The sequence below is a fragment of the Schistocerca nitens genome, chromosome 10 (assembly GCF_023898315.1).
Source record: "Schistocerca nitens isolate TAMUIC-IGC-003100 chromosome 10, iqSchNite1.1, whole genome shotgun sequence".
NCBI lineage: Eukaryota > Metazoa > Arthropoda > Insecta > Orthoptera > Acrididae > Schistocerca > Schistocerca nitens.
In genome coordinates this window covers 108,093,219-108,117,960 of record NC_064623.1, presented here as the reverse complement: position 1 = coordinate 108,117,960, position 24,742 = coordinate 108,093,219, and the positions used below count along the sequence as shown (strand labels likewise).

The 24,742-nt window shown below is 41.6% G+C and overlaps 1 protein-coding gene across 6 annotated transcripts in view; it reads right to left on the bottom strand.

Moving 5' to 3' along the window:
* LOC126210645 (ankyrin repeat and protein kinase domain-containing protein 1-like) overlaps positions 1–24,742 on the bottom strand; it is a 206,979-nt gene that overhangs the window by 4,813 nt on the left and 177,424 nt on the right. For 5 of the 6 annotated variants that reach the window (XM_049939966.1, XM_049939965.1, XM_049939968.1 and 2 more), the window contains 2 exons: positions 20,942–21,007; positions 7,974–8,188 (listed from right to left, as the gene is read on the bottom strand). In XM_049939966.1, coding sequence (XP_049795923.1) covers positions 7,974–8,188; positions 20,942–21,007 — 281 coding nt within the window. The remainder of the gene's footprint in view (positions 1–7,973; positions 8,189–20,941; positions 21,008–24,742) is intronic. The other variant, XM_049939969.1, reaches the window with a different exon arrangement.

The following is a 24,742-nucleotide window of genomic DNA, read 5'->3' as shown; positions in this document are numbered from 1 at the left end:
CTTTGCAGACACCTCTTTAGTACATTACATTCTGCACTGTAATTAGAAGCATCTTAGATTTAAAAATCTAGTCAAATGCTGTCCTTCATTTCTGACTGTATCACTATTAGGCATAATAATAATACGAATATAAACATGACACAATATGTATATTCTTCCCAGTTTGCTGTTGTCTCACTCTAGTTTCGTAGTTTATTAGGCAGACAGGATTTAAATGAGATAGCAGCAAACATGAAACAATACATGGCAAAATGCTTACATTTGTACTTTTCGTATGGTGAGGAGAATACTGCATGTGATTCACAATTCATAGAAGTTCCTATTAGCAACCATCTCTTCTCATAGGTAGGAAAAAATTCAGAACGTAGAGTTGTCCATTTTGACAAACATCCCTTGTATTTACTTCATTGGATCATGTATGAAAATGCAGTAGACGAAACTTGGGGCGGAGAAAAAAGCTCGTCTTCCACCTTTTTTTTTTAATTTACTTACTGATGCAGAGGTTTTGGCGCCAGTATTTATCTTTGTGCCTGCAAAGCATGCCTGTGTAGCGCTACATATATTTGACGGCAGAAGTTAGTTGTGGAGGCACCAACCAACATTTTTCAGAACTTCCACTTACTTTGCACTCGATTCCAAGACGCAGGTGGTTTTTTTGGATTACAAAAAAAAAAACGAAAAAAAAGTGCGGCTTAGATTCGAGTAAATACGTATTTCCTGTTTAGTAAGTCATGGTTGCAAAATACTACCATGAATTATTTACAGGGAATGGAAAAACTGGTAGAATCCAACCTCAGGGAAGGTCAGTTTGGATTGAGGAGAAATGTAGGAACACGCAAGGTAATACTATTACTTTTCTAAGAAGATAGGTTGAGGAAAGGCAAACGTACATTTATAGCATTTATAGACTTACAGAAACCTTTTGACAATGTTGACTGGAATGCTCTCTTTGAAATCCTGAAGGTGGCGGGAGTAAGATACAGGGAACGAAAGGCTATTTGCAACTTGTACAGAAACCAGATGGCAGGTATAAGAGTCGAGGGGCATGAAAGGGAAGCAGTGGTTGAAAAGGGAGTGAGCCTATCCCTGATGTTATTTAGACTGTACATTGAGCAAGCAGTAAAGGAAACAAAAGAAAAATTTGGCGTAAGAATTAAAGTCCCGGGAAAAGAAATAAAAACTTTAAGGTTTGCTGATGACATGGTAATTCTGTCAGAGATAGAAAAGGACTTGGAAGAGCATTTGAATGGAATGGACAGTGAATTGAGGTGGGTATAAGATGAACATCAACAAAAGCAAAACAAGAATAATGGAATGTAGCTGAATTAAATCATATGATGCTGAGGGAATTAGACAAGGAAATGAGACACTTAAAGTAGTAGATTAGTTTTGCTATTTCAGCAGCAAAATAACTGATTATGTCTGAAGTAGAGAGGATATAAAATGTAGACTGGCAATGGCAAGAAAAGCGTTTCTGAAGAAGAGAAAGTTGGTAACATCAAGTATAGATTTTAATGTATGGAAGTCTTTTCTTAAATAATTTATATGGGGTGTAGCCATGTATATAAGTGAAATATGAATGATAAACATTTTAGAGAAGACAGTAGTAGTGTTTTTGAAATGTGATGCTACAGAAGAATGCTGAAGATTATGTGGGTAGATCATGTAACAAATGAGGAAGTACTGAATAGAATCAGGGAGACAAGAAATTGGTGGCACAACTTGACCACGAGAAGGGACTGGTTGATTGGACATGTTCTGAGACATCAAGGGATCACCAGTTTAGTATTGGAGGGAAGTGTTCAAGGTAAAAATCATAGAGGGAAATCAACAGATGAATACAGCAAGCAGATTCAGAAATATGTAGGTTGCAGTAGTTATTAAAATATGAAGAGGATCACACAGGATAAAGTGTCATGGACAGCTGCATCAAACCAGTCTTCGGACTGAAGACCACAACAACTGTGTTATTTCCTGTAATATACATAGAAATTGAACAAAGATGGAAACATTTTGACTCCCTCAGTTTTAAGATACATAGATTCAAAATATTAAATTAAAAAAAAAACACATAAAAGAAAATCTAGTCCATACACCTTTCATTGCTTGCCTAAAAAAGTGGTAATCTGTTGAATACTACAAAAAAAATCACTAGTATTATCCCACTTACTCTAATTTTTTAAAATTCTCCTAAAAAATGTGTGTTGTGATCTAAGCTCTCCAGTTGTTGTGATACGAATGTATCTCCACAGAAACATATCCTTTGAGCATGCTCAAGGGTACCAGGTGTTACATAGGTGGAAGCTGCTGTCTTTGTTGAACGGCTACAACCAGATAAAAGCATATTATGTAGACACTGGCAGCAGATCAGCTACTTTCTATTTTTATTGTTAACTACAAGTGAATTGTTAAGTTTTTAATTTATTAGTGTTACCATAATTTCCTTCCTCTTTTATTATTTCTTAGAAATGGCAAACAAATGTTTAATCTTTTAAAGCAAATAAAGCATTGTACCTCATTGCTATGTCATTTCATAAAACATTTCCAGACTAGTGTTGGTAGAATTCTGAAATACAATATCCTGTGACAAAAGTGAGAAACTACTATATGGACCATGCATACTGCATGTACATGCATACCGTTTTATAAGCCACATTACTTGGTAAAAAGTATGTTGTTGTCTCAGCAATGCTACCAATTCATATGCCAAGTGTTTGTTTCATCTTTATGTCAACATTGTTCTTAAAATAGCAGTGACCTCTTTTTCAAATTTGTATAAAAATGCAATATTTCAAAGCAATTCAAATTTTAAAAATGACAATTAATCATATTTACAAAAAGTTTTATTTAAAAACAAATAAATTTAACACTTGTGCTACAGCTAATTGATATTTCAGTTTTTTACCCAGTTATTGTTAAAAAAAAAAGCACTTGTTATAAATGAGACCAAAGAAATACCGAAAAATGCCAGTTATTCTGAACTGAACTAGCAGTATTGATTTCAACAGCTCAGTTTTTTCCATCCTCTGAGTGCTGCCACTGTGGGGATCAGTACACCACTGACACGGAGGAAGCACGCCTGTGTGTTGTGATCTAAGCTCTCCAGGTGCTGTGATACGAATGTATCTCCACAGAAACATATCATGCTTTGAGCATGCTCAAGGATACCAGGTGTTACATAGGTGGAAGCTGCTGTCTTTTCTCATCAGTTTCTTTTAAAATGAATCATAAATGTATTTGCCTGTTTTAACAACATGGTGCTGTTTATAATTTTGTGTGACACTTGTGCTGTGTGTGCCTTTCCTCTGTTGTCTGAATTGTCTGATTTATGAATATTTCCATGTACCAAGCATACAACCAGTGTTTTGTCCCTGGGAATGTGTGTCAGCACAGTTGGAAAATGGTGTTCAAGTCCAAGGTCATAGGGCTTGAACTGATAATTAAAGCCAATTTCTTCCTTTTCCATGACCACATTGGATTTTGATCACAACAAATGAATCTATGCATGAGTTACCTTATAACTGACATTTTCTTCAGAGAAGATATCCAACCAAGTGGATCTTACATGTGATGGTAAGAGTTTTTATATAATATTTTTCACACTCTGCTCCAGTCTGTTGATGGGTAACTCCTGTAAAGAGGACATACTGGTGGATGCTGGGAGGGATTACTATCCCCATGTAACTTGCCATAATGAAATACAACTACACATAATGTGGCAGAGTTCTGTGTCAAGGCATGAATACTGACAGTGACATGTCAACTGGACCACCACGGCATGCATATCAGTAATTTTGTTTTGATGACTGATGGTAGCAGCACTAAAAGAAAATGTGGGTTTTCTATAATTATCTGACAGTGTTAAACTGACAAGAAAAGAAAATAAATAATCACTATTTGTATACGCAAATACATTGGTTAGCCTCACAGCCTTTGTCATAAGTCTTCAAGAGTTTCAGAAGCTAGAAGATACACAAGGCACTTGGCTGCTAAAATTCGACAGACTTGCAACTGATGTCAGTGTGGAAGTATGGTTTAAACACTCTGAGGATTGTATAAGTGTTGCCTTGTAGAACATTTTTGACAAATATGATAAAGTTCAAAAGACAAAGAGTAAATAATATTTTCAAAGAGTAATTAGGTCTTCATGTTTAGCATTATATTCTTCAGATCAGTAAATCTCTTGTACTACACACTTTCTAAAGTTGCCTCCCCTTCCCCAGCATCGACATACTTGGAGAAATGCATGATACAAATGCACTGTCTTACAATATATTTAATCACTACCAGTTTCAATCATGGATCATCTTTGCACTGCTAGCAAAAAAATGGAAACAAAGTGAAAACTGTGAATATCAATAGAAATTACATTTTGATCAAAATTATTAGTCAAAAAAATCAAGTGTACTTCCAAAAATATCTGTTGTGACTACCTCACATGGCATACATGCTACTTAACCAGAAATGTATATGCCATTGGTGACTTGAAAATACAAGAAAATGATACTTAATGGTTCACCAAGCAAAAAACAACATTGGAAACATGTAACAGCAGTAAGTGCACAGCTCCATCGCTCAGGCCCAACAAGACCCTCTAGGATAACACACAACAGTTAATCAAAGAAGCTACAAGCCCAAGCCATATGTGTTACGTCAAAGAACAAGTTACAAAATGTGTGTACACTATAATACAGCCACACAGATATACATATGCACTCAAATTACATTAAAATAATTGTATAACAATTTTTTTCCCTCAGTACAATAACTTTTTTTCTAAAATAGCCTACATTATTCCTCAACTTTCAGGCTATTCTATACCATATTTCACCAAAATCAGTTCAACATTTTAGTCATGGAAGCTAACTGATAAAATTACATTCAAAAAATTCCCGAACATTCATAATTTTGTGCCAATAGTGTGTTGGAGCAAAATGTGGCTGGTGTCCCTGCATATGCCTGTGTTTAATGTGTAACTACCGGAAGTTTCATTACTGTACATCTGTTAGTTATTGTTCAGTGCTGTATTGAGTAGAACGTTGTATTGCAAAGTTCATGAGTTTCAAGATGGCAGAGCCAAAAGAGCAAAGCGTTTGCATTAAATTGTGCATGAAACTGATGAAAACATTTACAGAGACACACCAATGGATGAAGGAAGCCTACGATGATATGTGCTTAAGATGTACTCTGTGTTACAAATGGTTCACATGGTTTAAAAATTGTAGGATGGAAGTTAAAGATGACCCTCGTTAAAGATGCCCTTCGATGTATATTGATGACACTCATGTTAGGAACATCTACAAAATTGTGCATGTCAATCAAAGACTGACTGTCTGAGAGATTACAAGAGAATATATCATTTCAGTTAGATCATGTCATGAAATTCTGATGCTGCATCTTGGAGGTTCAATCTTCACAATGGATCAGGAAAGGTTCTCCAAGACCAAGAAAAGCTCATCAGGTCAAGTCAAATGTCAAAGCCATGTGGATAGTTTTCTTTGACTTGAAGGATAAGTTCACCATGAATTCATTCCACACGGACAAACCGTTAATCGGTGGTCTTATCAGGATGTGTAGCAACATTTGCAAGAAAATGTGTGAAGGAAACAGCCTGAAATGTGGTGAGACAATTCATGGCCCTTGCATCATGATAATGCACTTGCACACTCACCCCTGTTGGTGCATGACTGTTGCATGATAAACTGTGTTTCCTCATCCTCCATACTTTCCAGACCTGGCACCTGTGGATGTTTTTTTTTTTTTTTTATTTTGAAAACCCTGTTGAGAAGACAATGATTTGCAATGATTAAGGAAATAAAAGAAAATACTAAAAGGTAAGTGCAGAAAAATTTTATGGACAAAGTTTTGGAATTTTTTGAACAGATCTCGTACGGATTAGATTCTTCACATCACTGGGTAAGTTGTCAAAGATTTTTATGGATGAATATCTCACTCCTTTCTGTGTCATGCATAAATATAGTGCAGATGAACTGTGGAATATGGTACTAACTAATACCTGACAAATTTAGGTATGGGTTGGCAGCCCATAATGAGACTTCACATTACTCGGATTCTTCATAAAGTACAATCAGATGGAAAATCATGAGAAAGAATAAAACAATGCAGTTATTAAAAAATGGAATTTTGAAAGATTGTATGTTGTCACCTCAAATGTTAGGGAACTCCGATATGAAGAAACTGAACTAGAAGAAATATTGAAGAAAGAAACTGAAAGATTTTTAGTCCTAATTTTGCTGTGCATAGGTATTGGAAACTTGTGTACTTTTAAGTTTTCTTCTATTTTCTAAAAATAATTTTGTGTTATAATGTGTGACAAACTGGATGTTGCTGTAGGATAATCAAATGGTACAGTATTTGAAAGTTTGTGGCTTGATTTTTGATCACAGTCACTGTGGCAGGGAACTTGAAAAGGAAATCATTGAGGCTCTCCCACGGAAATGCATGCTATGCAGAAAAAATAATTACCAGCAAGAATAAAGATCTGTACCCTTTGTAATTATTGAATCACTCACATATTTTGTGAAATGTGAACTATACAAATTTAAAGAGGTAAAAGTTTGTGGAACAACATCAAGATAAAACAAAAGTTACATTTCAGATAGCATCCACCCCCGGTAGCTGAGTGGTCAGCGCGACAGAATGTCAATCCTAAGGGCCCAGGTTTGATTCCCAGCTGGGTCGGAGATTTTCTCTGCTCAGGGACTGGGTATTGTGTTGTCCTAATCATCATCTTTTCATCCCCATTGACGTGCAAGTCACCGAAGTGGCGTCAAATCAAAAAAGACTTGCACCCAGCGAACGGTCTACCCGACGGGAGGCCCTAGTCACATGACATTATTATTTCAGATAACAGAAAGTTTCATGTCAGTGTACATTTCACTGTAAAACTTTCTTTCTGGAAACACCCTCCCCTCCTCCCCCACCCCCTGGCTATGGCAAAATGATATCTTCAAAATATCCTTTCTTCCAGGAGTGCTAGTCTTGCAAGTTTTGCAGGAGAGTTTCTTTGAATTCTGAAAAGTAACTGATGAGTTACTGACGAGGTACTGATGGAAGTAAAGCTGTGAGGACGGGGATGTGAGTTGTGCTCGGGTAGCTCATTCAGTAGAGCACTTGCCTGCAAAAGGCAGTTTTAATCTGCCAGGAAGTTTCAACATTAGATAAGTCTGAATTGTTAACTGAAGCAGGGAAGGAGCAGCATTGTCAAGATGCAGCAAAAAAGTAGGATGTAGTAGATCCATGGGAATGTAGGCGAGGCTAGAAATATGTAACATTGCTAGCTTTTGGAACCAGAGCCTCTTCCTTCCATCTGAAGAGAGGAAAGAGTAGGAGGGAAAGACACATAAAAAGGCATAGGAAGAATCACAACCAATTTTCTTCTTCGTCCTGTCTAGCAAGCGTTGACCTAAGATTCAGAGTGACTGTTTCTAAGACTTACGCTGTATTCTTAAGCCTTTTCTTTCCTTTCTTTCTTGAAACATTTCCCTGATTATTTCAGAGAAAGCTCCTTGTTCTGGAAGCTAATAATTTTTTGTCTTTCTGTTTGTTTCCATCTGCATATACATGGTGAGTAAATTTTCTCTATTCATGTTTTATATGTCATTCACTGATCACTTTCATACACCTTTAAGCTGTACAATCTTATTCTGTGAACTTTTGCTCATTAATATTTTTCTGCAACATGTGAATAAAGTAGAACTGGAAAATATGTATTGAAACATGAACAAAAAACTTTATGGAAACTGATTCATCGCTGCCTGGCACTCCAGAGAATTCAAAACAGATCTGGCTTAACTATATATTTTAGTCAAACTAGCTGACAGATATGAGTGGACTAACGATCTGCCATCATTAGTGTGTAACAATTAAAATGTTATCCAATAACTGTGATGCATTCACAACAGTAACAAATAAAATTATTCATTGTTTTCCATATTTTTTTAAGTACATACCTGATTTCCTAAATTTCGCCCAAATGCTGAACATCATGGAATAGTCTGAGGGACCTAGTTCAAGAGCTAAATCCAATGTATGCTGAAGTGTAGACCTACATGCACATAGTTCTTCATCAACCAGCATTGTCTTATAACATGCATAAACATACACTACTGAGAGTAGCGTATTAGGGTCACATTTTTTGCTTACAGACATCAGCAGCCTGATCAACCTGAATAACAAAGTAAATGGAAACACTAAGAAAAATATGATACAATGATTCTCTATTCAAATATAACTACTCATCTGTGTGAGAAGTCTTAGTGATAGCCACATCAAAAAAGTTTTGCAACATGCCAGTTCCCAGAACTCCTGAAGATACGTAGATGTTGACTGTGGATATTTTATCACAGACACAGTCTCTATCTATGGATTATGGCTCGGAGGAATCCTGACAGAAATGCCACCATGTTGAATGATACTTTTTGTGCAGCCACCAGATATCATGTTACGATTCAAATGGTGCACAACAGGCTGCACTCCCGACAGCCATGACGAGGTCCATCTTTGCAACCACGACATGATGCAATGTGGTACAGATGGGTCCAATAACATGCCGATTGGACGCTCAGGATTGGCATCACGTTCTCTTCACCAATAAGTCTCACATATGGCTTCAACCAGACAATCGTTGGAGACATGTTTGGAGGCAATCCGGTCAGGCTGAACGCTTTAGACACAATGTCCAGCGAGTGCAGCAAGGTGGAGGTTCTCTGCTGCTTAGGGGTGGCATTATGTGGGGCTGATGCACGCCGCTGGTGGTCATGGAAGGGGCCGTAATGGCTATATGATATGTGAATGCCATCCTCTGACCGATAGTGCAACCATATGGGCAGCATGTTGGCGAGGCATTCGTCTTCATGGACTACAATTCACACCCTCATCGTGCACATCTTGTGAATGACTTCGTTCAGGACAATGACATCACTTGAATAGAGTGGCCAGTATGTGCCCCAGACATGAACCCTATCGAACATGCCTGAGATGGATTGAAAAGGGCTGTTTATGAGCAACGTGACCCATCAACCATTCTGAGGGACCTATGCCAAATCGCAATTGAGGAGTGGGACAATCTGGACCAACAGTGCCTTGATGAACTTGTGGATAGTATGCCACTATGAATACAGGCATGCATCAATGCAAGAGGATGTGCTACTGGGTATTAGAGGTACCGGTGTGTACAGCAATCTGGACCACCACCTCTGAAAGTCTCACCGTATGGTGGTACAACATGCAATGTGTGGTTTTCACGAGCAATAAAAAAAGCGGAAATGATGTTTATGTTGATCTCTATTCCAATTTTCTGTACAGGTTCCAGAACTCTTGGAACTGAGGTGATTAATAACTTTTTTGATGTGTGTGTTTACAAATAATCATCTGAAAATCTGAGAGGGTCATGCAGAGTAAAATGTGTATGGATCTCTCAGCAAAAACTATCAAGCATATAACCTCCAATGCAAAGCAGAAGCTCAATTTATTGCAATACACTCTAGCATCCTTCGTCGTAGTAGTCACTCTTAGTGCTGCTGTTACTGCCCAGGGAAGGAACTAATGCGTACAGTCATTTCTGATTATCACATACAACTTTACCTACAGGACTTGCATCAAGCATTTTATGAGCAGATATATTGCTACTGTGCTTGAGAAGTGATTATCTCATTATGGAGACAGAATTTCATGATAGTGAAGTGCTATTAACTGTCAATCTAAAATTATACTGCTGTTGCTGTTGTTGTGGTTATCAGTCTGAAGACTGGTTTGAAGCAACTCTCCATGTTGGTTTATCCTGTGTGGGCCTCTTCATCTCCAAATGACTACTGCAACTTACATCTAGATGAACCTGCTTAATATATTCAAGCCTTGCTTTCCCTATACAATCCCCCCCCCCCCCCCCCAACCTCTGACACACACTTCCTTCCAATATCAAATTGACAATTTTTGATGCCTTCAGATGTGTCCTATGAACAGATGTCATCTTTTGACCAGGATGAGCCATAAATTTCTTTTTCCCCATCTCAGTTCAGTTGCCCCTCACTTGTCCATTACATCACCATATTTCAAGAGCTTCTATTCTGTTATTGTCTGAACTGCTTATCATCCATGTTTCAATTCCATACAAGGCTACTTTCCATACAAATATACTTTTAGAGCCCTGTGTTCGTCTTATAGCCATTCTTTCTTTGCCATTTTGCATTATCTGTCACTCTCATTTTTGAAATTCCTGTATTCTCTTTCTCCTGATTCATTTCCTGCATTTATATATGTACTCCTTTTGTAAATTAAATTCAGTATCTTCTGTGTCGTCCACGAATTTCAACTATGCCTCGCTTTTTACCTATGTGATCTTCCACTGCCTTCCTGATTTAATCTTTCAAACCTACCCATTCATCATCCATTGTATTCTTTTCCCCTGTTTCAGTCCAACATTGCCTAATGCTCCCTCTGAAACCCTCAACAACCTCTGGTTTCTTCAATTTATCCAGGCCCCATCTCTTTCATTTCCCACATTTTCACAATTTCTCCAGTTTCAATATGCTGGTCATAACCGATAAATTATGTCCTTAGTCCACATCTGTCCCCAAAAATGTCATACAGTTTAAAATCTGGTTTTGAAATCTCTGTCTTACCATTATATACTCACTCTTAAACCTTCCCATCTCCCCATGTCTCTTCTACAGATACAATATTCTTTCACGATTCTTAAACAAAGTTTTAGTAATGATTAAATTATGCTTTGTGCAAATTCTACCAGGTGGCTTCCAGTTTCATTCCTTTCCCCTAGTCCATATTTTCCCACTATTTTCCCTTCTGTCCCTTTTCCTGCCACCACATTCCAGTCTCCCTTCACAATTAAATTTTCACCTCCCTTAACTGAATAATTTCCTTCATCTCATCATACATTCTTTCAATCTTTTCATCATCTGTGGAGCTAGTTTGTATGTAAACTTGTATAACTGTTGTGAGAGTTGGCTTCCTGTCTGTCTTGGTTTAGATAATGCATTAATCATGCTGTTCATAGAAAGTTACCCACTTTCCCATTTTCTTAGTCATTATTAGGCCCACCTCTGCTTTATCCCTATTTGATTTTGTGTTGATAACCCTACACTTGCCCAACCGGTACTCCTAATCTTTCTGCCACTGCTCTTCACTGATTCCTGCTATAAGTAACAGACAATTATTCATTTTCCTTTTCAAATTGTGAAACCTACCTACCCAGTTACCGTAAGGGATCCAACACTCCATGCACTGACTTGTGGAATGCCTGACTACACTTCCTCAGTAGCCCTGTCCAGAGATTTGAATAGGGGAATAATTTATCTCTGGAATATTTTACCAAAGAGAATGCCACTGTCATAAAGACATACAGGAGAGCTACATGCCCTTTGGGAAAAAATAACAGCTGCAATTTTCACTTGCTTTTAGCTGTTATCAGTGCCAGTGTAGCAAGGCCACATGGCTAATGTTATAAGGCCACATAACTCAATCATCCAGCTTGTTGCCCCGGCAACTAGTGAAAAGGCTGCTGCCCCTATTCAGGAACCAAACTGTTGTTTGACCCCTACACAGGTACCCCTCCACTGCAGTTGCACCTGCAGTATGACTATCTATTGTTGAAGCACATAAGTCACACCACACCACCAGCTGAGGTCCATGGTTCCTGGGAGGATTTTACCACATGCAGAGAGCTGTTTTCTCTGAGGAAAAGACAGTTTATAATTATTAACACCATTCAAAATTGTTAAAACTTCAAGTTGAACAAATATATATCAAGGACGACGCAATACATGAAAGTCACAGATCAAGTAGACAGAGTAAGACATGTGTCACTTTAACAGTCAAATCATAACTGAGTCCGAATCTAGCGGTCGCTGGCTGGCTGGTCGCTTAGGTGGCGCTGCTGCTGCATGGCTGGCAGACAGTGCCGCATGCAGAGGACACGCGTAACTGCGCAGCGGCACTTTGAAAGATCGGCGAGTCACAACACTTTTCCCCCCTTTGAAGTTTTTGCACAGGTCTTGATGGAGGTGGCCTGTAGATTGCTAATGTCCATAGGTGTTGTTTGACTGGCCGTAAAGTCTCAAGGAGGAGGCTTCCCGTACGGACAGAAGTGTCCCCGATGATAACGGGTCGAGATGACAGGAGACGTGGGGGTCGAATCTGCTGGGGCCCCATGCACCAATCTGCCCATTGCGGCAAGTCCGGTTGTTATAACAGGAGACATGGGCGATGTGTCCGCGTCCATAGGAGAAGGAGGCGAGTAGAGTTGCTCCGACAGATGATGGTCATCTGGTTCATGCATGGGCATGTCTCCTGTTGGCGTCAGTTCTTGTGCTGGCACCAATATGATGGTGAGAGGACTGCGTTGTGAGTAATGAGAGATTCCAGGATCCTGAGCGTCAGGTAGAGCCGAAGGTGGTTTAGCGGCATCCGGAACAGGTGTTGCCGGCACACGAGGCCGAAGCTGGTCCGAATGACACACTGCAACACACATGTCCATCTGGATTTCATACAGGCATCGGCCACAGTGTCGTAAGATGCGGCCAGGACTTCATTTTGGCCACTTTCCATATCCCCGTACCCATACGAGGTCGCCGGCGATGAACCGCCCAAGTGAAGGCACCCGCGGCCGTGAGGTGAAAGGCCGCAGAAGATGAAGTAGCGTGCGGGGCTGTTGGCCATGTAAGAGCTCAGCCAGGCTGTGGTCGCCCATGGGGGTGAAACGGTAAGAAGCCAGAAATTGGAGAAGCGCATCATCAGCAGCAGATGAAGTCAGGAGTTTCCTCATCTGAGCCTTAAATGTGCGGACCAGTCATTCAGCCTCACCGTTTGACTGTGGATGGAATGGAGGTGCCGTGACATGCCTGATGCCGTGACGGGCACAAAAATCCGCAAAATCGGAAGGGGCAAATTGCGGACCATTATCAGTAACAAGAGTAGAGGGAAGGCCTTACAAAGAGAAAATGCGAGCTAGAGCATTGGTGGTTGCCGCGGTGGTAGGCAACGTGCAACGGACAATGAAAGGAAAGTTAGAGTAGGCATCAATAACGAGAAGCCAATAAGTACCTAAAAAGGTCCCACAAAGTCAGCATGAATATGCTCCCAGGGCTTCTCAGGCGAAGGCCACGGTGACAAAGATGACTTCAGGGCGGCGGCCTGTGACCCACAAGGGCCGCAGGCAGTGACCATGTGTGCGATTTCCGAGTCGATGCCGGGCCAGTACACATGACGGCGCACCAGAGATTTTGTGCAAGAGACACCCCAGTGCCCTTGGTGAAGGAGGCGCAAGACCGAAGCACACAAATACGCAGGTACCACAACACACGGCGAAGCATTTTCGGTGGAAAGGAGGATAACACCATCCCTAGCTGTGTGGCGGTAATGCGAAGCGTAGTAGTTCCACAATGGATCAGAAGTCTTAGCGGATGGACGACCTGGCCAACCCTTCTGAATACAGCATAAAACCCGGAAGAGGGTAGGGTCAGAACCCGTAGCAGCCACCAGCTGGTCCCCGGTGATGGGGAACCCGTCCACAACCCACTGCTCGGCAACATCCATGTGGAAACACAAAAGTTCGTCCCTATCGAATGCCAGATTAGGACCCATTGGAAGGCGAGACAGTGCAACAGCAATCGCATGTTGAGCCGTCGGCCGGAAATGAATCTCATAATTGAAACAAGACAAGTAAAGAGCCCAACGCTGGAGGCAGTGTGCAGCCTTGTCTGGAAGTGACATTGATGGATGAAACAAGGAAACAAGTGGTTTGTGATCCGTAACAAGATGAAATTTGGATCCATAGAGAAAAACACCAAACTTATGAAGAACATAAATAATGGCCAAAGCTGCTTTTCGAGAATACTTTTGTTGTGCATCCATGAGCATTTTGGAGGCATAAGCAATGGGTTGTTCAGAACCGTCAGAAAAATGGTGCGCAAGGACTGCACCAACCCCGTATTGAGAGGCGTCCGTGGCAAGAAACATATGTTGGCCAGGTTGATAAGTAGCCAGGCACGGGGCCTGTTTCGATGCAACGGCTGAGCCCCCGAAGCAGCAGACGGTAAAAACCTGTGATAGTATGCTACTTTCTCCAAGAAGGTCTGCAGTTCCTTAACAGATGTAGGGCGAAGGAGGGCATCGATTGCAGCGACAGTTTGCTGAAGCGGAGGAATACCATCCCGAGAGTGTTGAAACCCCAAGTACATGATAGATGCCTGAAAAAATTTTGATTTATGAAGATTACACTTAAGACCGGCAGTCTGTAAGACATGAAAAAGTGTGCGGAAATTCTGAAGATGTTCTCCAGTGGTGGAGCCAGTGACAAAAATGTCATCCATGTAATTTATACACCCAGGGACAGTGAGCAATAATTGTTCCAAGAATTGCTGAAAGAGAGCAAGGGCGCTGGCAACCCCAAATGGCAATCTTTGGTATTGATAGAGGCCGAAAGGCGTGTTAAGGACCAGAAACTGCCAGGAAGCAGGGTCGAGAGGAAGTTGAGGATAAGCTTCTGACAAGTCAAGTTTAGAAAAATAGTGGCCTCCAACAAGTTTAGTGAACGATTCTTCAGGTCAAGGCATAGGGTAAGCGTCGATAATGCATTGAGCATTTACAGTGGCTTTGAAATCACCACAGAGACGAATATCACCATTTGGCTTAGCAATGTCGACAGGAGAGGACCACTCACTGGAAGTGACAGGAAGCAAGACCCCTGAAGCAGTGAGATGATCCAGCTCCCGTTTGACCTGATCTTTAAGGGCCACAGGAATGGGCCGAGCCCGAAAAAACTTAGGCCGAGCAGTGGGTTTGAGCGTGATATGAGCTTCAAAGTCATTTACATGGCCTAACCCAGGAGAAAATTAAGGACGAAAATGTTGTCAACAAGGAATCCAACTGAGCATAAGGAATAGCATCAGAGATGACATTGACAGAGTCATCTACGGAGAACCCAAAAACGCGAAAGGCATCGAAACCAAAAAGATTCTCACGTTACTATGGTCGACCACAAATATGGGAACAGTGTGAACGACAGATTTGTAAGATACCTCAGCATAAAATTGTCCCAAGAGAGAAATCTTCTGTTTATTGTAAGTCCATAATTGCCTAGTGACAGGTGACAGGATTGGAGAACCCAACTGAAGATACGTTTGAGAACTGTTGATAGTGGCAGCAGAACCAGTTTCCACCTGCATGCGAACATCTCGACCAAGTATTTGGACAGTGAGGAATAACTTCCCTGAAAGGGAAGAAGTACAATTGACAGACGACACAGAATTAGAATCAGCGTCATGTGCATGAACATCATGTATGCGGTCAGATTTGCAAACGGATGACACGTGACCCTTTTTTTTTGCATTTGTGACACATGGTCCAACGTTGTGGACAATCTTCTCATGAATGTTTCGTAAAACACCACGGACATGAAGGAAGTTGCCGTGGGTTTTGCTGCAGTTTCGTAGGGGTGTGTTTACGGTTAGGCCGAGGCTGCACTTGGGAGCGTACTGCGGCCACGTCGGCCGGCGGGGACACGCTACATGCTTCATCAACAGCACACACAGGTTGTATTTCCCCGACATCACACCATGCCTCTATTTGCGCTCCTGCAGTGCAAGAAATTTCAAAAGACTGAGCGATGGATAGGACTTCATCTAGAGTCGGATTTGCCAACTGAAGGGCATGTTGCCTAACTTCTTTGTAGGGTGTGTTTCAAAGGAGCCAAGTGCGACAACAACCGATAATTCAAGGTGAAATCGATGAAAGGAACAGAGACTTACATGTTTGGTCATCCACGACATGAAATGCCAAGAAGTGCTGTCGAAGACGTTTCTCGTAATCAGACCAGTCTTCCACCGTCTTGTCGTAAGGAGGAAAAGGAGGTAGAGACAACGACGAGAGATGCCCCGCATTTGATGCCACGACAAAATCATGAATCGCATTTGTGAGAAGCATTTTCTGTTCTATGAGACCTTGCAATAGTTGCTCTAAAGTAGCCGTGGAAACACGCGGGTCAACGATGAAAAAGAAAAATTCACTATCTCGTCACCAATTGTTAAAACTTCAAGTTGAACAAATATATTTCAAGGACGACGCAATACATGAAAGTCACAGATCAAGCAAACAGAGTAAGACGTGTGTACACTTTAACAGTCAAATCATAACTGAGTCCAAGTCTAGCAGCCACTGGCTGGCTGGCTGCTTAGGTGGCACTGCTGCTGCATGGCTGGCAGACAGTGCTGCATGTAGAGGACGCGCGTAACTGTGCGGCGGCACTTTGAAAGATTGGCAAGTCACAACAAAAATAACATTACTATGTCTGCACCATCAGTTCACATACTACAGAGAGCTTGTGGCACATATTTTGCATTGGCAGATGCAGACAGAAACGTATCCACAACAGCTATCCACAACAGCTCTCCATGTTAACACCAACTCCATCTCTTTTAATATTCACATTTCTCACAATGGAAACCCCACTTTGGAATATCAATAATATTAGGAAAAGAACAGAGAGCTACACACTGTAAAGATCGGTTTGCAATAACACTAAAATTAGGAATTAATATAAGAGGGTCGGAACTTAAATAGTGGTAAGTATTTATTCACAACCGATACAAAAGAGTTACATGTTTGCACGTGTTACTGTCCTTCAAAGTAGTCACCAGTGTTGTGTAGAACCCATTGCCAGTGATGTGGAAGGCATACTATACCATTAGCAGAGCCTGTTCTGTTGATGGTGCGAATGAAGCAGTCTAAGGTTATGATGATTCTCGTGTATGACTGTGATGGTGTTATCCTAATGCATTATGTCCCTCCATGGCAGACCATCAATGCACAGTATTACTGTTCATTTTTGGAGAATCACCTGCGACCAGTTTTGCGAAAGAAGCAGCGACACTTTCTGCGAAACCCACCCACCATTATGCATGACAATGTGCAGGCGCATACAGCAGTCAATGGGACTTGGAAGTAATGTCCCATCCACCTTACTCCCTGCACTTGAGTCATTGTGACCTTTATTTGAGTCTGAAGATGAAGGGACCACTTCATGGCATTTGCTTCAGAACTGTTCCAGAGATTTGACAGGCAGTAGGCCGCTCCATTCACACCACCAACAGAGTAGGCTCTGCTAACAGTATACTACACTTTCTACATCACTGGCAATGGGTTCTACACAGTGCTGGTGACTACTCTGAAGGACAGTAACAGGTGCAAACATGTAACTCTTTTGTATCGGTTGTGAATAAATAGTTGCCACTATTTAAGTTCCAACTCTCGTATATAAAAATACACTCCCGGAAATGGAAAAAAGAACACATTGACACCGGTGTGTCAGACCCACCATACTTGCTCCGGACACTGCGAGAGGACTGTACAAGCAATGATCACACGCACGGCACAGCGGACACACCAGGAACCGCGGTGTTGGCCGTCGAATGGCGCTAGCTGCGCAGCATTTGTGCACCGCCGCCGTCAGTGTCAGCCAGTTTGCCGTGGCATACGGAGCTCCATCGCAGTCTTTAACACTGGTAGCATGCCGCGACAGCGTGGACGTGAACCGTATGTGCAGTTGACGGACTTTGAGCGAGGGCGTATAGTGGGCATGCGGGAGGCCGGGTAGACGTACCGCCGAATTGCTCAACACGTGGGGCGTCAGGTCTCCACAGTACATCGATGATGTCACCAGTGGTCGGTGGAAGGTGCACGTGCCCGTCGACCTGGGACCGGACCACAGCGACGCACGGATGCACGCCAAGACCGTAGGATCCTACGCAGTGCCGTAGGGGACCGCACCGCCACTTCCCAGCAAATTAGGGACACTGTTGCTCCTGGGGTATCGGCGAGGACCATTCGCAACCGTCTCCATGAAGCTGGGCTACGGTCCCGCACACCGTTAGGCCGTCTTCCGCTCACGCCCCAACATCGTGCAGCCCGCCTCCAGTGGTGTCGCGACAGGCGTGAATGGAGGGACGAATGGAGACGTGTCATCTTCAGCGATGAGAGTAGCTTCTGGCTTGGTGCCAATGATGGTCATATGCGTGTTTGGCGCCGTGCAGGTGAGCACCACAATCAGGACTGCATACGACCGAGGCACACAGGGCCAACACCCGGCATCATGGTGTGGGGAGCGATCTCCTACACTGGCCGTACACCACTGGTGATCGTCGAGGGGACACTGAATAGTGCACGGTACATCCAAACCGTCATCGAACCCATCGTTCTACCATTCCTAGACCGGCAAGGGAACTTGCTGTTCCAACAGGACAATGCACGTCCGCATGTATCCCGTGCCACCCAACGTGCTCTAGGAGGTGTAAGTCAACTACCCTGGCCAGCAAGATCTCCGGATCTGTCCCCCATTGAGCATGTTTGGGACTGGATGAAGCGTCGTCTCACGCGGTCTGCACGTCCAGCACGAACGCTGGTCCAACTGAGGCGCCAGGTGGAAATGGCACGGCAAGCCGTTCCACAGGACTACATCCAGCATCTCTATGATCGTCTCCATGGGAGAATAGCAGCCTGCATTGCTGCGAAAGGTGGATATACACTGTTCTAGTGCCGACATTGTGCATGCTCTGTTGCCTGTGTCTATGTGCCTGTGGTTCTGTCAGTGTGATCATGTGCTGTATCTGACCCCAGGAATGTGTCAATAAAGTTTCCCCTTCCTGGGACAATGAATTCACGGTGTTCTTATTTCAATTTCCAGGAGTGTATTTATATTCAATAGCAATCTATCCTTTTCCAAATATAGTTCACATTCCACACAGTCATGTCAAATAAAAAAAACTTGTATCCCTCTACAGAATTGGTTGGCCTCACTGAAGGTAATGCTCTGACACAGCAATCATATCCCCAACTGCTGTAGTCTCATGAAACTAATGAACTTGGTTTCAGAGTGCACAGCAATCTTTTACAGAATTTACTGAAACTCCAAGACAAGCTAGACACCATCCAGGAAATGCAAATACAAAGGACAGCTCACATAAAAAGATTTTGACTTGATTAGTTAAAAGACATAAATATGCTGAAAACAACAACGTACAAACACAAGTAACTGTTCCGTGGAAACATAGTGCAGTACAAACAGAAATGGTGCAGTGAATAACAAAATTTCATACAGATCTGTCACTGGCATCAATTGCAGATGCTGGGAAATGGGGATTGGCGTTATTTACTGGAACATGATGTGGCTATTTGAGGCTGACTGGCTGCCTCCTGTATACTCCTTGACAAGGTGATGCTGATACAGGAAGACATGATGTGATTGTTGTCTGTGACATTCAAAGGCTCGCATTTCACAGGAGGTATTGATACAATGATCCTGTCCCCGAAAGAGGTCGAGTATAGTATCAATCGTATGCAGCACTGCAGTGCTTCTACTATTATTAGTGGTATTGCCTGACAGTGCTATTCAAGTGACTTACCCAAAGGATGGCAATAATGAACCTTCTACCTATAGACATGATCTGAAGTCTCACAAAAAAAGACAATGTTTTTGAAGCAGGTGGTGTGTTGACACTTGATGTAAGCCTTGACTTGCTAGGCCAGTCCTTGCAAATTTGAACATTGCTTCCTCATTGAATACATAAATAAATAAAAATGGCAAGACTCTGTCTGGTCACATTCTTCACTATGGCATTTACACCACTGCTGCCACCACCTGCATAATGCTTGTATGTTTAAGAATGGTAAAACATAAAAGATTACATCAGAAAAGAAATGCATATTTACATTGTATGAATAAAAGCAAAGAAAAACAAGAGATAATTGGATGGATATTTACAAGGGGAAGAAAGTTAGTTTTTAAGAAGCAGGTCATTACAGATAATGCCAATGAAGAGGGCTAGGGAAAGGAATTGGCCACATTCCCATACAGGGAACAACCCTGAATGGAGACTTCAAACAGATTCTTCCCACGTGTGAGACCAGTTGCTCAAATTGTTCAAAGGGAACTATGGAAAAATACCACTATCACATTTAAAAAGTTGACAGACCGAGGAATGACAAAAATGTAACAAGCAGCTGTGGAAAAAACAGTAACCTCCATTACATGCTATAGCTATACATGTAAAAATTTGTTTAATAAACTTCCTGTTGGTCAAAATCCCCACAAATTTTACCAGCTCCTCAATTGCATAAAAGCTGACAATATTTTCTACATGTGCATATCATCTTCCTATGGCTTCTATGTGTATCAGTGTTAAAATCTGTACCAAATAATTTAAAGCCTATTAGTGATTCATTACAGTGAGGACTGATCAACCAATGTGGCATGGATGAAAATGTTATTTTGCACTTTTGTGTGGTTGGAAAGGTTAGTGTTTCCACTGAAATAAAGTTAATGATCTTTCTTCTTATTCACCATCCTACAAGAACACTGTTAGAATACTAATGTTATTGTTGTTGTGGTCTTCAGTCCTGAGACTGGTTTGATGCAGCTCTCCATGCTACTCTATCCTGTGCAAGCTTCTTCATCTCCCAGTACCTACTGCAACCTACATCTTTCTGAATCTGCTTGGTGTATTCATCTCTTGGTCTCCCTCTACGATTTTTACCCTCCACGCTGCCCTCCAATACTAAATTGGTGATCCCTTGATGCCTCAAAACATGTCCTACCAACCGATCCCTTCTTCTAGTCAAGTTGTGCCACAAACTTCTCTTCTCCCCAATCCTATTCAACACCTCCTCATTAGTTATGTGATCTACCCATCTAATCTTCAGCATCTTTTCTTGTAAACAGAGGCTAGCACAATTTCAAGTTCTGTAAGAATGAAGTCCCACAAGACTCTCCATAGCTAAATAAGAACATTTTCTTTGTTTCCTTCCCTCCTCCCACTCCCTCCTGCAGATTGCAAATTCAGTTTTGCAAATCAACAAATATGTGTGATACCTTACAGCTAGGAGCTGGAAATACATGAGCAAGTATACTCACCAGTTTTCATCTGGGTGAAGACGCAATGCATAATACCAGGCTGCTGGCAGGAAGGATAGGGGGTACCTGTGAAGAAAATTGACATCAGTGTTAAATCTGACTGTAGATAGTCTCATTACATTGCTGGCACGAACAATATGACAACTGACAGTCTACATTTACATCAACATACATACTCCACAACCCACCATACAGCACATGGTGGAGGGTATCCTGAAGCACTACTAGTCATTGCCTTTCTTTCCTGACTGTTACATTCCTCCATATGAGCCCTAATTTCTCATATCTTATCTTCACGGCCCTTAAGCAAAATGTATGTTGAGGGTAATAGAATAGTTCTGCAGTCACCTTCAGATGCCAGTTCTCTAAATTTTCTCTATAATGTTTCTCGGAAAGAATATCGCCTTCCCTCCAGGGATTTCTATTTGAGTTCCTGAAGCATCCCTGTAATACTTGTATGTTGCTTGAACATTTAGTGGCCTGCCACTGAATTGCTTCAATGTCTTCTTTTAATAGGACTGAGTGTGGATTCCAAACACTTGAGCAGTACTGAAGGATGCAGTCTCTTTGACAAATGAACCACTTTTTTCCTAAATTTTCCCGATAAACCAAAGCTGACCTTTCACTTTTCCTGCCACAATCCTCACATGCTCATTTCATTTAATATTGTGTTGCAGCATTAAGGTCAGATATTTAAATGACACGACTGTGTCAAGCAGGCCATTTCTAAAATGGTATTTGAACATTAATGGGATGTTTTTCCTACTCATCTGCATTAACTTACGTTTGTCTACATTTAGAGCTGACTGCCATTCATCACACCAACTAACAACTTTGAGTCATTATGTATCCACCTACTGTCTCTCAATGATGACACCTTTCCATATATCACAGCGTCACCAGCAAACAACTGCAGATTGCTGCCCACACTATCTGTCAGATCATTTATGTACAAAAACAACGGTCCTTTCAAACTTCCCTGCAGCACTCCTAATGATACCTTTCTCTCTGATGAACACTCACCGTCAAGGAGAATGTACTGGGTGCTATTACTTAAGAAGTCTTTAAGCCACTCACATACCTGGGAACCTATTTCGTATGCTCGTACCTTCATTAGCAATAATCTGCAGTGGGGCTTCATTTCAAATGTTTTTTTGGAAATCAGAGACCTGCATCACTTTCTTGTAAGCTAATCATGCTAAGCTGGCAACAGTTTTTGTTTTATTACTCTGCATCTTGTTGCAAGCTGATGCTTACTTGTGGAGAGTAATAAAACAAAAACTCTCAATAGCTTGGTGTGTTTACTTTACAAGAAAATGTCTTTTATACAAGAAAAATTCGGAGTCAGTATTAAAATCCATGGAGAAGAAATATAAACTTTGAGGTTCGCCAATGACATTGTAATTCTGTCAGAGACAGCAAAGGACTTGGAAGAGCAGTTGAATGGAATGGACAGTGTCTTGAAAGGATGATGTAAGATGAACATCAACAAAAGCAAAACGAGGATAATGGAATGTAGTCGAATTAAATCGGGTGATGTTGAGGGAATTATATTAGGAAATGAGACACTTAAAGTAGTAAAGGAGTTTTGCTATTTGGGGAGCAAAATAACTGATGATGGTCGAAGTAGAGAGGATATAAAATGTAGACTGGCAATGGCAAGGAAAGCGTTTCTGAAGAAGAGAAATTTGTTAACATCGAGTATAGATTTAAGTGTCAGGAAGTCATTTCCGAAAGTATTTGTATGGAGTGTAGCCATGTATGGAAGTGAAACATGGGCGATAAATAGTTTGGACAAGAAGAGAATAGAAGCTTTCGAAATGTGGTGCTACAGAAGGATGCTAAAGATTAGATGGGTAGATCACATATCTAATGAGGAGGTACTGAATAGGATTGGGGAGAAGAGGAGTTTGTGGCACAACTTGACTAGAAGAAGGGATCAGTTGTTCTAAGGCATCAAGGGATCACCAATTTAGTATTGGAGGGCAGCGTGGAGGGTAAAAATCATAGAGGGAGACCAAGAGATGAATACACTAAGCAGATTCAGAAGGATGTAGGCTGCAGTAGGTACTGGGAGATGAAGAAGCTTGCACAGGATAGAATGGAATGGAGAGCTGCATCAAACCAGTCTCAAGACTGAAGACCACAACAACAACAAGTGTGTCATGCAATTTTAAGAGAACAGACATGTGTGATGTTCATTTTCAGTATAACTTCAATACTGTTTGGACATACTGCCACAAGTTGTACTGCACACAATGTGGCGTAGCAGCTTGCAGTGTGGACAAGTGCGCTGTAGGTCACCAGTTCAAACCACTCCCCCCCCCCCCCCCCCCCTCCACCTCCCACCAGCAGTTATTTCTTTTTCAGTACTTGTTGTATCTGGAAGGTTTGTTATTTTGTATCCCTACTCAGCATCTGTCCATCCTCGAAGAATGATGATGTAGTATACCTGATTCAGAGTCTTCTACGTCTGCTGTGGTTGAAAAGTCCCACTCGAGAGTGGCAGTCCCTACTGCAGTTACGGCACATGAAATGAGAGGGACTTTGAACAGAAGCCACACTACCTTTCCATCTTGTCCTCTTCCTGATCTGTTCTTGTGTGGATTCATCCTCTGCAAGCCTGACCTCATTTTTCACAGCTAGTCCCCACCTAACATAGTCATTGGCAGTACTTTCACAGTCGCTTGGAATAATACTGGCCTCGGTCAGGTCTCTCTGAAATCCATGCGCCTGACATGTCCCAGTCACCTTAGACATCAGTGGCTCAGGAATGCACAAATGCTGGTTCTGCATGCAAGTTGTGAGACATCAGTGTTGTGTACTCCAAGAGCAATACTGTGACTCAAAGAATTAAAGCTTTCTCTGAGGCCATTCTTCAGTGAGTGGTACACAGTTACATCCTGTGGGTGATATCACTATGTGACATTACCTTTGATACTAGTCTTGACTGGAACACTTTTCCATGATCAGAGATCATCATTTGCAATGCTCCATGCTTCAAAAACATGTCTGATTTTTTCTAGAGTCTTCATGAATACCAGATGATCAGAGCTGGAGTGTCATGGAAATATTATAGGACAGGTGGCCACAAATGATGATGATGAAAATGATCCACAAATGATGATGATGAAGATGATGACATGCAAGCATTTCCTCTTATACAATGTTCAATTTATTAATCGGAATCCTTGTTTGGTTTGTTCCTCTTTCTTTAGGGCTTGTTTGATTTTCAGCAATGCCAGATCTTTCAGTATGTTGAGCTGATTGGTTGCTTGCTTTTGGGGAGGGGACCAAACAGTAAGGCCATCGGTCCCATTGGATTAGGGAAGGATGGGGAAGGAAGTTGTCCATGCCCTTCCAAAGGAATCATCCCAGCATTTTCTTGAAATGATTTAGGGAAATCATCAGAAACCTAAATCAGGGTGGCTCGATGTAGGTTTGAACCATCATCCTCCCGAATGCAAGTCCCGTGTGCTAACCACTGCACCTCCTTACATGGTAAGCAAACTTCTGTAGGGCAACAACGTCATTTAATACAGTGAAAACTGAGACTTTGTCCACACTGCTGTGTTCTGCCAAACGATTTCTTGAAATACAGTCATCTTCCTTGCATTTGCATCTATTGCAAAGTCAATCTTTAGTAAAGTTCATTTGCAAGTGTTGTGTTAACAATTATGACAGTAAAAATATTAGCTGCTAATGACTCATCACATGCATCAAGAGGGCAACAGAAAATGAGTGTCTGGGAAGTGGAGAGATCTACCTTCCATGGGATTAGTGTATTAAACTTCACAAAAT